At 42.9% G+C, this 16,839-nt stretch overlaps 1 protein-coding gene across 1 annotated transcript in view; it reads left to right on the plus strand.

Annotated features, from left to right (window-relative positions):
- The first annotated feature begins 15 nt into the window (after positions 1-15).
- The window catches only part of LOC102011257 (chromosome unknown open reading frame, human C18orf42), a 49,737-nt gene continuing 32,913 nt past the window's right edge, over positions 16-16,839 (plus strand). Inside the window, exon 1 of the mRNA XM_005372642.1 lies at positions 16-85. Within this exon, the coding sequence (XP_005372699.1) occupies positions 70-85 (16 nt within the window). The 5' untranslated portion in view covers positions 16-69. The remainder of the gene's footprint in view (positions 86-16,839) is intronic.

Raw genomic sequence — 16,839 nt, forward strand, 5'->3', positions numbered from 1 at the left:
GCGCTCGCGCCGCGCCCACCGCGCCCCGGCACCCGCGCTCGGACCCGGGGCGCAGCGGCAGCAGGCGTCATGGTGTTCGCTCCAGGTAGCCCCGCACCTCGCTTTTCACCAGGTGTCCAGGCGGGAGTGGGGAGGCGGGGGACGGGAGGAGGAGCGAGGCCTTTGCCTCGGACCCTCTCCGCGTTCTGGAGTTTCAGCCGGGGCTCCGGGGCCCGCAGAGCCTCGGCGCGTCTCCTTCGCCCTCTCCCCAGTCCCGCCCCATCTGTCCTCCAACACCCTTCAGCCCCTGCTCGGCCCCGTCCCGCCCCGGCGGAGCCCAGGGACCTTGGGGACCGGGACCTTCGCCAGGAGCAGGGCAGCTCGGCGGGCGGAAGGGAGCGTGCCTCCGGCTGCTTCGTGGGAACCTCTTTCGCTTCTCGTCCCCCTCCGCAGAAGTGGCTAAGTGACCCTGTTCCTCGTGGCCTCCCGAGGACGAGGAGGCTAAGTGGGCGCAGCCGGGGGACGGGGCGAAGGGCAGAGGAAAGATCCTGCTTTAGCAGGCGGGTCCGAAACTCCGACCCAGGCTGCAGCAGAGGCTGCTACTGCGGCGCCGCGGGCGCTTGCAGTGTTGTTTTTGGAACCGGCGGCGAAGGTCTTCGGCCCCTTTGCTGCTGTCCGTGACTACAAGTTGGCAAAGAGTCAGATTCGCCCGCTGTTGACCCACTGGGCGGCGGGTGCGTGCGTGCGCGTCCGGGTGCGCGCCCCTGGGTGCAGAACCTGGGTGTGCGTCGGCCGGAGGCTGGGTCTGGAGCAGGGGAGGCGTGGTCGGGGTTAACCAGGGCTCTGTCTGGACGTTGGAAAGTGTCTCGGTTTCTGTCTGTGTCTGTCGCTGTGTCTCTCGGTCTCTCTCTGTCTCTCGGTTTCTCTCTGTCTCTCTGTCTCTCTCTGTCTCTTTCTCTGTGTGACTGTCTGTCTGCCTGCCTATCTGTCTGTCTCTCCCTCCATGAAAGTCTGCTGTGGAAAACGGGGAATGGGAAAGAGTGAGGGGCTAGAACTCTAGCTTTGGTGCAGGTCTTAGACCTGAAAGGCTGCTTTGCACTTGCCGTGGTCACAAACAGCCTGGAAGAAAGAGTATAATCCACTTCTTTTTTTTTTTTTGAAAGAAAAAATTGAATCTGGTTTCAAAAAATTCGATTAGCAAAACTAGAGAAGAGGAAGTCAGCTCTCTCCCCGTCTGCTCCAGATGCTGCCTGACCAAAAAGGATTGAGTTTCTGTCTGCTGTGAGGCTTACCACAGGTAGTGACATTTGGAGGAGCTAGAGGGAAAGTGCAAAGTCCCCCTGACCGTCCCAGATAACTCAAGGGGTAGGAAGAGGGCGGTCTAGGCACCGCAGGACACCCAACCACGCAGGATCAGTGCGTTTAGGAGAACAAACAAACTAAACAAACAAACACCCCTGGTCTTTGTTGCATTTATAAAGCACTTGACACCCCCATACTGCTCTCTCATTTGATCTTCCCTTTACCTTGGGAAATGAGAACTGCAGACCCTATTTTCACCCCCAGGAGGCTGATTCCAGATAGTCTTTCTGGGATGAGCTGGACTTGTCTGACCTCACCTCCTGCCTAAAATGTCCTTCACCAGCCTCACTGAATTTAGGGGTAGCTGCTTCTTGGTTGGAGGTCGGATGCAGCCAGAGGCAATTCTCCTGGGAGGAGAGAGCGGTGTCCATGTTAGGGTGACGGGGCTGTTATCTGGCATTTCCACAAGTGCGACCCTGGGTGCAGAGCGGTGTAGCGAACAGGCGGTGAATTTCTGGATGGGGCTGTTTATACAGCCATGTGGACAGCGCTTTGCTTTTCTTATTTCACCCCCAAGTTTGGTACTAGGGTTTGTCTCGGCGTGGGAGAGTAAACACGATTCATAACTACCGAAGCTGGCATACACTGGCCAGCGTGGGATAGGTAAAGAAACCTGTGAAAATTTTTTTGAATTGTTTCTTCAATTTTGAGGTTTTCTTGAAAAATTACAAGCATTTTGGGAGCAATAAGAACAGGATGTTAAAAATATTATGTCAATTTACCTCCCTGTGAATTGCTTGGATATTTTCTTTTCTCATGTGTAAGTTCTTTTTTTTTTTTTTGTACCAGGAATTCAACTACAACCTCACGCTTGCCAGGCAGGTTCTGCGCCACTCAGCTATTTCTCCGGCCCTGCTTGGATGTTTCTAATAACACTGTAGTACTGTTCTGAAAGAAACTTGGGTGAAGGATTTTTTTAAACTCCGCTAGATTTTTAACATTACATTCGCATTTTTAGCATATTGCTCTTCTAAGTCTCTGTATCGGGCAATTCAGACAGTTAAGAGAAAAACTTTCCCACCACTTTCCTCTACGCTAATGGCACGCTCAAGAAGGGAGGGAACAAACTATATGCTAAGATCGCTCCGAAACTAACAAACGGCTTCAAATAACAATGTTAGCAATGGGCTATTCATAAATTGGGTCAATGGTCACTGTGCCCTTCCCATCACATTGTAGCTTTTGTAACAAAAGTAACCCAGAGGCCTGAGGTATAGTTCTGGCCCTGCCGCAGCTAATTGACCTGGCTTTGAATCATTCTTTGCTCACTTAAAAGCAAAAGTGGATGGTGATGACGGTGATAGAGATTCATAATGCACATCACAGTGCGGAAATCCAAGGCCATGAGGAGGAAGTGGGCTGAGACTTTGTATGTATAGTTGGAATTCTCTTTTACCACACCTACAAAATATACTCGCAGTCTCTTGTTGCAGTTAGTCTTGGGAGTATAGGGAATGGGGCTCAAGTTGGAGAAGATCTCTGGGGGCTTCTCCGTATAGGGCAGGCACTTCAGTTCTGTGCTGTTCCTCTCTCATTATCAGACATTGTAATTTAGGAGGATTTTAATTTTATGCAAACTGCTTTTTAAACTCCTTCAAGGTAAGGGTCATGACTATTAATTTTTTAAGGATCTAGATAGGTGGAACCTATCACTTACTTCCTGCACCTATGGGAGTTATGTGAAATTAATGAATTAAATGAAGAATAAAGCCTGTGGATTTCTCTGTAAGGACTGAAATAGAGGCCCAGGCCTGGACAGAAGGTTCAGCCAGGTTGGGGCACAAGGCATAGACTAGAGATTAAAGTGAGGCCCCTGGCTACCTTTTCCTGTGCTTCTTTATTTCTCCTGCTGCATCTGCCCAGAGGGACAGGGAAAGCTTCATAGAAGAAATGGGAGAAGACTGACAAGCACAGGACCAGCGCCGAAGGCTGGAAGGTGACAGGGCCAGTGCGGACAAGTGCTTTTGTCTTCACGCATAATTATTATTCTCTTTGGTCTTTTTGAGATAAGGTCTCTACTATGTTGTTCAGGCTGGCCTTGAGCTCACTTTGTAGCCCAGGCTGGTCTTGAACTCACAAGGATCCTCCTACCTCAGCCTCCCGAGTGCTGTGATTACAGGCGTGCGCCACCACTCTTGGTTCCACTCATAATTCTAAACTGACCCGGAGTACTTAGTCTGTGGTCAGGGAAAGAGTCTCCATGCAGAGGCCAAGGAAGTAATGACAAGAGGGGCATGGCCTTCCCATGTGGTGCTGTTGGTTGTGTGTGTGTGTGAGTGTGTGGTGTGTATGGGGGGCACATCGAGGCATTCTGACCTTTTTATAACAAAGTCCAAGTGGAAGAAGGAAGAGAGACCACTGGGCAATGGTATTAAATTTGACAACGTATGGAAGAGAATGTCAGGGTATTCCCTGTCCTTACCTGAGGCCATCTCAGTGACATAGTTTCACCCAAAGGACTTCAGATTCTGAACAGGCAGATTAGTTACTCCTGGTCTGAGGCAAGGCTAATAAAGAAGAGAGAAAGAAATAAAAGTGTGGATGGACATTCCCTTCCCCGAGTAGTTAGTATATATTTTAGGGGTTGATGTACTGCTCTTACAAATAATATATATTTGACTTGTTTGAATATGTTTCAAATCAGATGCCTTGTCAACAGAAATCTTTTTCTCTTTTATATAAATTGGGTGAGGTATAATAACAAGGGTTTCATGAGGATATAAAAATAGTGTAGCTGTCAATAATTAGGTACCCAGTTCCTAATAGCTAATCTTGGCTTAAAAAGCATTTAGCGTCTATATTTCCAGGGAAAGCTATTAAAGATGTTTAAGAAAATATTTATAGCTTTTATTCATTTATATAAATCTCCTACCAATTCCTGAGAGACTGACAAATGAATTATATGGCAAGAAGGCCTGTAAGCTTTATGCTCTGCCAACTTAATACATTTTATTCTGTTAGAATAAATTTATTTATTTATTTATTATTTTTGGAGACAAGGTCTTGTTATGTAGCCCAGGCTGGCTTTGCACTTGTGGCAATCTTCCTGCCTTAGCCTCCAGAGTGCTGGGATTACAGGCATGCACCACCATACCCAATTTCACCATAGTTTTTTTTTTTAAAAGTTTATTTTTCTTTTTTAACTCCAAAAAGCTTACATGCGTAGGGCTGAGGATGTAGCTCAGTGGTAGAACACTTGCCTAGCATGCTTAAAACCTGTACTGGAAAATAATTTTTTTATATGAAGCAAAGTTGACTTTTTAGCATATAGTTCTAAGAGTTTTAACAAATACATAGATTCATGTAATGACCATAGTACAATTTCAGTACACTAAGTTTTTTTCTTGTGTTACCCTTTGTAGTCAAATCCTTACCCCACCCCTAACATCTGGTTACCATTGATCTGTTTTCTAAAGATTTCCTTTTCCAAGAATGTCATGTGAATGGGATTGTAGAGGGTCTTAATCTACTGGTGCTGCTGCCAAAATATTATAGACTCGGGGGCTTATAACCTTAACCTCACATGGTGAAAGAGTAGAGCACTCTTTCTCTCTCTCTCTCTCTCTCTCTCTCTCTCTCTCTCTCAGGTCTCTTTCATAAGAGCATTAATCCCTTGCATGAAGATGCTGTCCACTGATAAAATCACTTCCCAGAGGTCTTTACCTCCTAACACCATCACCTTAGAGTTAGGTTTTCAATATGTAAATGGGAGGGTGATAGTCACTTGGACTATGGCATACAGCATGTAACCTTCTGTGACTAGCTTCTGTTTCTCAGTGTGGCCTGTGTTCAGAGGTCGTTGCTTTTTATTGTTGAGTAGGACTCCTCTGTGTGAATGTATCCAAAGTTTCTTATTCCTTCTCCCTTTGAAAGACATTTAGGTTGTTTCTAGTTTTGGTGGTTATGAATAAGGCTGTGTTAATTACTCCTCTGTGTGTGTGTGTGTGTGTGTGTGTGTGTGTGTGTCTGTCAGGGTTTTTATTAGTCTAGGATAAATACTTAGGCGTGGGACTACTGGTTCTTACAAGGCCAAACATTGTTGCTCTCTGGAAAGTGGTGCCATTTTTATCCCACCGCCTGACTCCTGCTTGTTCTGTGCACTTGTCATTGGGTTAGCTGCATCAAGGTATTCACTGTGGCTGTAATTTGCATTTCCCTAATGATGGATGATTTTGGACCTTGTCTTCAGGAGCTTATTTGCCACATTCCTGTTTTCTTTGATGAAGCATAGGTTCAAATTGTCTGTATATTATTTTTGAGGGGGGAGACTGTTGTTTCTTTTTTTCTTTTTTTTTTTTTTTGAGACTGTTGTTTCTTAATGTTGAATTTTAGGAGTTCTTTACATATTCTGAAAATATTCTGTTGTTAAATTTATAATTTACAAATGTTTCCTCCCAGTGTGTTGCTGGAGTTTTCATTCCTTAATCGGATCACTTCTTTTCCCAGAGTAACACTTTTTAATTTTGATGAAGTCTGGCATTATTTCTAAATAGATTGTACTTTTAATGTCTTATCTGAGATCTCTTGCCTAACTCCTAGAAATTTTTCTCACATATTTGCTTCTAAGGGTTTTTTTTTTTGGCACCAGGAATCAAACTCAGGACCTTGCACTTGCCGCGCAGGCACTTGTGTCGCTGAGCTATATCTTTCTAAGGTTTTATGACTTTATAGATCTATGAAGGATTTGGGCATTGATATTAAAAATGTTTATTTATTTATTTATTTTTATGTATTGTGGTGCTGGGGATTGAATCCGGGGCCTTACACATGCTAGGCAAGGACTCTGCCACTGGGCCACCCCAGCCCCCAAATTGTTTACTTTTGTAATTAACACTGTAATAATTATACATAGCTATGGGAGAAGTGTGGCACTTCAAAGCATCTGTATGGTATGCACTAATAATTAAATAATTAGCATTTTGTCTCCTTGTTTATGTTTGCAGCTTTATTTTTATTTTTTTTATGTTTGCAGCTTTAGAACTTTGTATTTCAATGCATCATAAAACATATAATAGGTTAATGTGAACTGCAGTCATTCCCCCACTGAACTGCTGAACGTTAATACTTATTCTGCCGCCTTATCTCACGTGCTTTGGTCTTCTTTGTCTCACCTGCCTCGGTCTCCTTCCTCTGCCCCTTTCCCAGCCTTCAGTAATCAGAGTCCGCATTGAGATGGACTGCTCTCAGGCTCCCGCGGGTGAGGGTGTGAGTGCAGTATTTTTCTTTTGTGTCTAGCTTGTTTCACTTAGCACAGTGTCCTCCAGTTTCATCCATTTTGCTGCTAACAACAGGATTTCATTATTTCTTATGGGCGAATAAAGTAATCTCCACATATATAGCACATTTTCTTTAGCTGTCCAACCACGGAGCGGGCCGCCTATCTTGGCCAAGGTGAGCGGTGCCGCTGTGAACATGTAAGCGTCCCAGTCTCTTTGATGTGTGGGTTTCATTTCCACTGACTACACAGCTAGAACTGGGATAGCTGGGTCGCGTGGTAGATCTACTTTTAGAGTTTTGCAGAACCTCTGTGCTGCTCTCTTTGGTGGCTGTACTAATTTACTTTCTTCTCAAAGGTATAAGACTTCCCTTTTCTCTGCCATGCTTGATAGCTTTTGTTAGTTTTGTCTTTTTGAGGTAGCAGTGATTTTAATGAGGGTGAGATATTATCTCATTGTGTTTTTGATTTGTGTTTCCCTGATGGGTAACGATATTAAGCATTTTTTTTTCATGTATTTGTTGGGTACTTGTGTTTCTTCTTTTGAGAAGTGTTTATTCAGATCATTTGCTCACTTTTAAAGTTGCATTATTTACTTTTGTTGCTGAGATTTGGGGCTCCTTATAGTCTCATTATTGCTTCTTTGCCAGATGAATCATTTGCAAATATTTCCTCTTGTTCTGTAGGCAGTCTTTTCACTCAGGAAGAGTTTTCTTTGCTAGGCAGAATCTCATCTGTTAAGCCTTCCTTTTGTTGCTTGTAGTTTTGGGGTTACATCCAGAAATTCTTTGTCCAGACTAATGCACTGAAGCATTGTTGCTATATGTTCTAATAGCTTCATAGTTTTGAGTCTTATATGTAAGTCTTTAATCCATTTTCACTTTACTTTTTTCTGGGCGAGAGATAAGAGTTTAGAATCTTTCTTTTTCTTTTGATGGGGGAAGGCACATGGAATCTAGTTTTCCCAGCACCATTTATTACAAAAGTTGTCCTTTTGCCAGTGTATGCTCTTAGTGTCTTTGTCAACAATCAATTACCTGAAAATATATGGATTTATTTCTGAGGTCTTTGTTATGTTTCATTGGCCTATATGTTGATTTTTATGCCAGAACCATGCTGTTTCAGTTACAATACCTTTGTAGTATGTTTTGAAGTGAAGTATTGAGATAGCTTTTCTGTTTGTTAAGAACTGCTTTGGCTAGTTCTTGTCTTTTTGGTTTTGCATACCTTTCAGAAATGATTTTTATAGCTTTGTAAAAAAATGCCATTAGCATTTTCATCATAGAATTAAAGCTAGTAAACCTTCTATGACTTCAATTATTATAAATTAAAATATCTTTATGAGCCATTGTGTGGTCAATTTTTGTGAATGTTTCACATGTCTTCAAAAAAATGTGTATTTTGCTTTTTTTGGGGGGGTGGATTGTTGTAAAATATTTTGTTTCACTTGAAATTGTTCATATTTTCTACATCCTAGGCCAGGGGTATAACTTAGTGGCACAGTGCCTGCCTGGCAAGCATGAGGTCCTGAGTTCAATTCCTGGTACCAAAATATATATATAAAGATTCTATATCCTAGCTAATATTCATTCTACTTGATCTATTAATTACTAAGAGAGGAGTGCTAGAGGTTAAAAATTGTGGTTAAAATTGTGGATATTTCCATTTTTCCTTTCTTTTATCACTTTCAGTTTCATGTATTTAAACCCTTTTGTTTTATGGTTTCTTCCTGGTGAGTTGACCCTTTTTTCTTAGGCAGCATCCCTCTATCCCTGCAACTTTGTTCTGCAGTCTGTTTTGACTGAAAGGAATTCCAGATTCCTTTTGATTAATGTTTATATAATACAGTAGATTTTCTTTATTAATGGATTCCATATTTTGAATTTTTGTACTCACTGAAATATTTTTTAACCCCAAAGTAACGCACTCCTTTCACTGTCACTCTTGGATAAGTACAGTGTGACAAAAAATTTGAATGGCATGACACACATTCTCCCAGCGGAGACTGAAGGCTTTCCCTTCCTGCTTTGGCTCTTACACTTTAGCCAGGCGTGCTTTCAGGGCTCTGTGAATGTCATTTTGTACGTTTTGTGCTCTTTGTTGGTGATTGGACTGTTTAAAGTGCCCGTAACATGGTGCTGGTGTGTGGTCCTGTGCTCCCAAGCACAACAGGGCCGTGATGTGCCTCAGGGAGGACATACGCGTGTTAGAGAATCTCAAGACCGAGTTCTGTGCTGTCGGCTGGGCGCTCAATGTTAAAGAAGAAATAACGTCTTGAACGAGTTGGCTTTGAAGAGAAACACACCTAGGATAAGGTTATGTGTTAAGAGGTTGTCAAAGTGTTGTGATAGAGGCTCACATGACACAACCTTAAAGAGCCAGGGCTGCTCATTGTTTGCAGAAACTGTTCAAAGCTAACTATTGTGAAAATGAGATTCCACTATGAACCATTTTCTCTTCCATTACTTTAAGTTCCCTGTACCATTGCATCTATTCATTTACTTATTTATTTTGTCTTTTTTGAGACAGGGTCTCACTATGCAGTTCAGGCTGGCTGTGAGCTCATTTTGTAGCTCAGGCTGGTCTCGAACTTGCAACAATCCTCCTGCCTCAGCCTCCCAAGTGCTGGGATTATAGGCATGTGCCACCATACCAGGTTCTACCATTGCATTTAATGTAGATTTCTTATAGACAGCCTATAAATGAATCCTGCTTTTTAATGGCATAGAATTTTGAAGGTGGTTTAAACTGGCTACCAAGTGTTTAGATGTCTGCCTTCTAAACTTACTGTGTTTTATAGTTTTTCATTATTACTTAAAATTAGATTATATTTCATCAGATGAAGGTATGGGTTGTTATAATTTTGGGAATTTTAGCCAACATAACTAATCAGAAAGGAGAAAATAAACTGGGTGTGGCGGTGCATGCCTGTAATCCCAGCACTTGGGAGGCTGAGGCAGGAGGATTATTGAAAGTTTGAGACCAACATATATTTCCCTTTTTAAACAAGAGGTGATCCTGACACATATTGTATACCTGAATATGATTTTTGACAGTTGTTTATACTTGTATTTTATGGTCTTTTTTTTTATGCCATTCAAGTTGTTCTCTAGTATTATTGTTTTAAAAAGACAGAACAAAGGTGTTGTTATTTCCTTTTTCCCCCTCCAGATGATAAAAGTGAGACTCAAGATCCTAACCAAGTTTAGGTCACAGAATCAATACTTGAAATTAGTTCTCTTATTTCATATACACAACCTAGTTAGTAAATAAATAGAGAGCAACAAACAAATTGCACAAAAAATTTTGATGCAGGCCTCCAATAAGCAGGGCTGGGGATGTGGATCAGTGGCACAGTGCTTGCCTACCACGTGTGAGGCACTGGGTTCCATCTTCAGCACGCTCCACCCCATCTATGTCTGTGTAACTATTTTTTGTCTATCTGTCTGTCTATCTATCTAGACATGTTTATGCATTTGATAAAGTTGGTCTCCTTTAGAAAGAATCTTCTGTATCTTCTGTAAGTACTTCTTCCAAGTTAGTGTAGACAAAGTGTTTTCACTCAGATCCCAGAAAAGTGTGTTCTTCTGAATTCTTCATTGGCCTCAGGCTGTTACCATCAGTGACGGAAAGTAAAAGAATGGGTAGCCCAGCTTCCCTAAAGTTGTCCCTGTGAAAAGAGTCAATCAGTGCACCCAGTGCTTTATAATTTCCAAAAAGTTGTCTAGATTGAGAATGAAAGGCACAGGTCGGGTGCTGCCTCTTGTGCTCTATAGATGTGATGAGAATATTTCAGTTATTCAATAACAATTCAAATGTGAAGCTTAATTAATGGTTGAAAAAAATTGGGTTTGAGAACGCATATGTCTGTGCTCAGATAACTTACACCATTTCCACTTGTAGCGGCACTGGGTAAATTATTCAATCTTGCTGATTTGCTCATGCAAAATAAAATTTTCAAAATGAAGATCATAATAGGTATTTTCCAGAGTTGTAATGAGAATAAAGGTGAAATGCCTAGCATTCACACAAGCAGAGATATGAAATCAACCATCAGTTTCCTAGGGTTGAATAGATACACAATAGAATCAATAGAATATTAAACACAATAGAATATTATTTAGCAGAAAGGCCAGTTGAAATATGGTAATTTGCCGCAGAATGGATGGAACTGGAAGGTGTTGTGTGAAGTGGCATAAGGCAGGCACAGAAAGGTAAATGCCATATGTTCTCTGTCATGTGTGGAAGCTGTAACAAGTCTACCTGAATGTGGACTAGTGCTTCCTAGAGGCTGGGACGTGTGTGTGTAGGGAGTGGTGGTCATAGGGGTTAAGGGGAAGGTGGAGAACAGATGTCAAAACACAGCTACATAGAAGGAGGGGTGTTCTGCAGCACAGTGTGATGACTATAGTTTACAATAACCTATTGTAGATTTTATGACGATCTAGAAGAGAGGTGCTAGAAGCTTCCAAATATAAAAGCAATGATAAGGAGAGGGGAATGCTAATTGCCCCCATTTGATCAGTCTGTTCTATATATATGCACTGAAGTATCACACTGAACCCAATCACTATGTGCAATGAATACCTGTCAATGAAAAAACTAAAGGAATAAAGTTAAGGGGAGAAAGACAGTGCCTGGCCCTGAGCGAGCGAAGTGGTAGCCGCTATGGACATTCCTGTTGTTTGAAAATGGGGTGTCTGATAATGCATGCTGTACATACATATGCACCTGTGTGCTCTCCAGATGGGCCATGAGTCCTGAGATGCTCAGAGGGTCTCTGTGTGGAAGAAGGCTGGCTTCCTGGCTCACTGTGTTACCTAGGCAGAGGCTATGAAATGGTAAAGCAAACTGCTATGATGAGCTGAACTGATGATCAAGCAGATGTCTGCATGTACCCTGGGATGAATAAGTTATGAATCACGGAAAGTTGCTGTTTCAAGGCTAGCAGCTGCACGCTGGAAAGCAGATGGCTATCTTGCTGATCTGAATAATTCTGATCTCGTCTAAATTTAAAAACTGAATACGTTTAGGTATGAGATTCAACGTACAGGAACATCCAGCTCCAATGAGTGGAGCTTTCATTGTCAGAGCATTATGTTTTTAATATTAAAATATTTAGTCAGGGTACATTTTTACTTTAGATATTGTTTCACATTCATGTTTTTGGGGGGTCTTATGCCACAGTCACTTACACATTGTTCAATACTGTTCTTTGAATGTCATCTTTGGCCCAATGTGAATGGTTTTAAGAAGAAAGCCACAAAGTTTGTTGGTCAAACCTCCGCAGATTTACCAGCTAGGGATTAGGAGAGGAGACGGAGTTCACTTTCACAAACATGGACTTGGTGTTGTGACTTTGAATAGGATAAAGCAGCTCTTTTTTTCCAGTCATGCTCTAAATGAGCAGGTGCAGCAGCCATGGAGGTTTAGAACCCAGTTCTCAGTAAAGACTTTTATCATGGAGATAAACAGAAGAGGAGATAGATATAAGATAAGGTAAAGGAGCTTGTATTTACACAAGACCTGCTGTATTCCAGAAACATCACATGTATATTTTTCCAGTGATGAACAACTTGACCAAAATAAATGCCAAACTAAAACTCTCTCCTTAATTTGTGGCCAAAATGTAGTTCCATATTCTTAATAAGTCACAGCTGATCTATTTGCTGAAACTACTTCCCTGTAAAAGCCTTTGGTTATTCTCTTAAAGTATTTTCTTTTCAAACTTAAGGAAGTAGTTTTTATGGTATTCAGGAAATGCATTCAAACTCTGACTATCTGTTCTGGAAAAGGCACATGGGTCGGTTGGGATTTTAGACTGAAGGCCTCTGTGGAATCTAATTGCTAATTTTTATCTCCATGGAATTTATTTCTAACATTTTTGTAAATTTGTTTTTGCCCTTCTGCTTTATTTTTGCATTTTTGAGGAAATAAAAAAGGAAATTATGTGTTTATTGTAGTGCTCTAGACGGGATTTTAAACATCCCTAACCAGGGAGTGTAAACTGAAATTCCCTATAGCCTTAATTGCAATCTGACTCATACTTCAGAATATATTATTTCACCACATGATCAGGCCATGCTATACAAGTCAATAAATAATAGTTATTTAACTCCAAAATAACTTAGGCCAAGAACAATCTCTCAAGCTTCACTTGTCTTGCTAGTTTTTCCTTTTTCTTTGTTCTGTCTTTTTGAGACAAGGCCTCACTATGCAGTTCAGACTGGTCTTGAACTCACTTTGTAACCCAGGCTGGTCTTGAACTCACAGTGATCCTCCTGCCTCAGCCTCCCACATGCTGAGATTACAGGCGTGCACCACCATGCCCGGCTTGCCATTCTTTCTTGTGCTTACAGCCCAGTGCTAGCTGTGGGAAGCTGTTGGTGATTAGAATGGAACTCAGCAAAAATGACAAATATGACCACTCCTCCACCCAACTTAGAGGCTGGGACTTAGAGGCCTTAGAGGCCTCTCAGTGAAGGTCACACACATGGTATGGTTTATATCTAGATGTCCCTCTAAAGCTTCATGTGATCCTAGGAAAGACCTTTGGAGTGTGATTGGATTATGGGGTCTTAGTGCTGATTTACTGTTAGGAGGTAGGATCTCGTCAGAAGAGAGGAGTCACTTGGGAGTGACCGGGGCTCATCTCCCTCTCTAGCTCCTCCACTGAGCTCTGTCTTCATGCTGTCCACCAGGCAGTGAGCAAATCTCCTCTACCATGACCCTGTACCGTGCTGTCCTGCCTTGGACCCACCACAAACTACTGACTGAAGCCTCCAAAAACTGCAAGACAAAATAAACCTCCCATTTTTTTAAAGCTGTGGGTGTCAAGCATTGTGTGTCAGTGATGAGAAAGAGACTAAGCGAGACAGATTTGAGTACCAGGAGTGGGGTTGTTTCTGTGATGCTACCTGACCATATGGTGCCGAAGCCTTTGGAACTGAATTGAGGGAGGAGTTTGGAAAGGTTTTGCAAAACCAGTTGGAGAAGCAGCCCTAAATGACTATTATTCAAGCTTTCTAGAAGATTTTCGTCAGAGCTCAGAAGACCAGATTGCTAACACTAATGCAGTCAGTAAAGACCAGGTTCAACAGGTTTCAGTTGGGAAGGACTCCACTGGCAGCTGGACTCTAGGCCATGTGTACTGTTCTCTGGTGGAAAATTTCTCCACATTTTGCTCATGTCCTGGCTTTGTGGAAGACTGAGATTTAGGGTGGCTGACTAATTTGGCAGAGGAAATTTCAAGGTAGCTTAAACTTGAGGCTGTATTATGGATACTGTTGGGGGCTTTTAGCCTGCTGCACATGGAAAATCAAGAACAAAATGTCACAGCTGAGTGGTTTTAAAAGTTTTGAGTTTCTCTGGAAAGGAAGCTCTTGTAATGTTGGGGCCTAAATAGATGTAGCAGAGGAGAGCTTGGTTGTTGAAAGGATTGGCATTAAAAAGAAGCCAAGTACAGTACTTTGGATCAGGACAGTAAGAAAAATGGCTTAAGGTCATGTGAAGAATCACATTCTTCATAGGCTCAAAAATTCCAAACATGAAAGATTTTGCTTTGAGAAGAGAGCCCAGACACCCTGTTTGATAAAGGCCATTTAGGAAATGGGCTTCCTGGGATTCCATTCAGTATTCAGCCATCCAGGCACTCAGAGGCCCCTGCAGTGACAGTGCAAAAGGGCCTGGCTCTTGCCTGAGAGGAAAGGGGTCATTCGCTGGGTGCTGGTTTTATGGGTATGCAGAATTCAAGAGTTATAGGGTTGTGGAAGTTCCCGCCAAGATTTCAGAAAAGGCCTTGGAGGCCAGGCAGAGGGCACCTGAGGGGGCAGTGCATGATGTTGTGAGAGTGAAGCTGAAAGTGCAGTGGAGAACCCAGGATGTTGGAAAAGCCAGGGATGTGGAAGAGCTGAGGAAAACTACAAGCAGTGAGCAAAGCTGGCCCAAGAGAAGTCATACATGCTATGACTACCAGCAAAACTATAGGGATGGGGCTATTTGGAATTCAAATTTCACCACATCTTGCTGTGGGTGTTGGACATGCAACTGTGGGATTTGATGTTTGTCTTGCTGGATTTTGGTCTTGCTTTGACCTCATTTGTTTTTATTCCCCTATTTCTCCCTTTTGGAGTGGGAATACTTACTCTGGGCCACTGTATCTGAGCATTAAGTTTTATTTTGATTTTCATAGTGGCTCACACCTAAGAGTTTGCCTTATGTCTCAGAGGAGACTTTGGACTTGGATTTTTTTTAGCAATGTTGAAACTGTTAGCACTTTGGCAGCTCTTAGAGATGGACTAAATGCAATTTGCATTAAGAGATGAACATGAGTCTTTTGGGGACCAACAATGGAAAGTTACATTTTGTGTCTAGATGTTCTCTAAGTACCTCATGCAGTCATAGGTAAGACCTTTGGATGTTGATTTAATTATGGGACATTATAGCCAACTTGTTATTTGAAGGTGGTGTCAGAAAAAGGGAAGTCACAGGGGGCATGGCCTGGAAGGGTGCATCTCCCTCCCTAACTCCTCCACTGTACTCTGTCTGCTTCCTGTCTGCCATGCTGTGAGCAGCTCTCCCCTGCCAGTCTCTTCTGCCACACCCCCCTGCCCTGGAGCCAGCTGGCTATGGACTGAAACCTCTTCACACTGTGAGCTAAATAAACCTCTCCTCCTTTAAATTGCTGGTGTCAGCTATTGTGTCCCAGTAATGAAGAAATTGACTAAGACAACACACCTGGCCTGGGGAAAGAAGGAACAAGTGCCTGGGTGACAGTGAAGCTGGGAATGTCAGGCAAGGCACATGGAGGATGAGTGGCACATGGAGGTACATGGAGGATGCTTTAGAGAATTTCACTCATTCAGCAAACCTTCATTGTGTTCTGTGAATCCTATATTCTTCTAAGTTCTGGGCCTTAGGGTTTTTTTGTGTGTGTGCCAGAAACTGAACTTGGGACTTTGCACTTGCCAGGCAAGTGCTGTAGTGCTGAGCTATATCCCTGGTCCTGGGTCCTAGGATTTTAACATAAAGAAAGTTTTAAAGGAATAGAGTGCTGTGATTGTAGGGCAATACGGAGGAGGCCTGGGTCACTTCTGTTGAGGTGGGGGCACCCTGGGTCTTATGCTTTTGGGGAGTTAGTGCTAGGGGATGGATACAGCTGTGCTCCTGCAGAGAAACCCTCTTCCAGTCAGTGCCTAAGCACCAGGGGGCTATATTGAATCACTGATTTGTAAGTGCTGGAGTTGGGATGGGAACTTAGGAACTACTGAGGGAGGAAAAAAAGTCTGTTTGGTCTTGTCCTTTTAGGTATATAAATGTACTTAGCAAAAAAATAGTCTCTCTTACTTTAGGCCCTAATAATGTCTGAAAAGAAGGGGCATGAAGACCTGAGAAGAGGCTGTCTGATGGGACCAGGTGCATTGGATCTGGACCCTAACTCCTGAGGTCATCTCCCTTTAGTGACCACTGCCACCACTGGGACAGAACAGGGGCATGCAAGACTCCCTTTAAGAGTTGCCTCAAGTCTGGTGTGGACATGTTTTTCTTAGAGTCTCAGCCTAGCTGAGGTGGCTTTTCAATAAACACTAGGGGAAAACCCAAAGAAAATAGCATACAAATATCTTAAAGGGCTCAGAATTTTGACCTGATGATAGATGTTCTGGATCACCTATTAATTCCTGGGCTTTGGCTCAGGGAATTTTGGTACCAGCCACCCATGAAGCCATCTGGGCAGCTCTTTGTCCAGTGCAGGATGGTAAAATGCAAACCTCTGTGGTGTATCCTAGGTGGAAGTAGTTTTTAAAAGCTTTCCAGGAGGGTGAACGTGAAGCTGGGTTGAGAAGCACTCATCCAACTTCAAAGCAGCACCACGGAGAGCACCTCTGGTTCTTAGTTCCTGCCCCTTGTCTCTTCTCTGGGAACCTACATGTCTTGCCACACATTGCATGTATGAGTGGGTGAACCCATTCTCATCTTTGTTTTTGCCTCATCATCCTTCTATTAAAGTAAAAACCAAGAGACCATTCTTACTCCGCTGCCCACATGCACCCCTTGTACTATACCAGGTCATGCCTTGGTTGGAGGAGCATATCTGTTCTGGCCACTGACACCTCTGCAGAAGTCACTCTTTAGACACTAGGTATGGTCTTGTCCCTCTTCTTCATGATGCTATCTACATCATTGGATGACCATGGCACTCAGACCATCAAAATCGCAGATGAATTAGGCAGACGAGACCCAAGGTGCTGGTTAGGCTGGGGGCAGCCCTAAGCTTTCAGACTCCT

This window comes from Chinchilla lanigera, unplaced genomic scaffold, assembly GCF_000276665.1.
Source record: "Chinchilla lanigera isolate Chin_1 unplaced genomic scaffold, ChiLan1.0 scaffold00001, whole genome shotgun sequence".
In the NCBI taxonomy this organism is placed as follows: domain Eukaryota; kingdom Metazoa; phylum Chordata; class Mammalia; order Rodentia; family Chinchillidae; genus Chinchilla; species Chinchilla lanigera.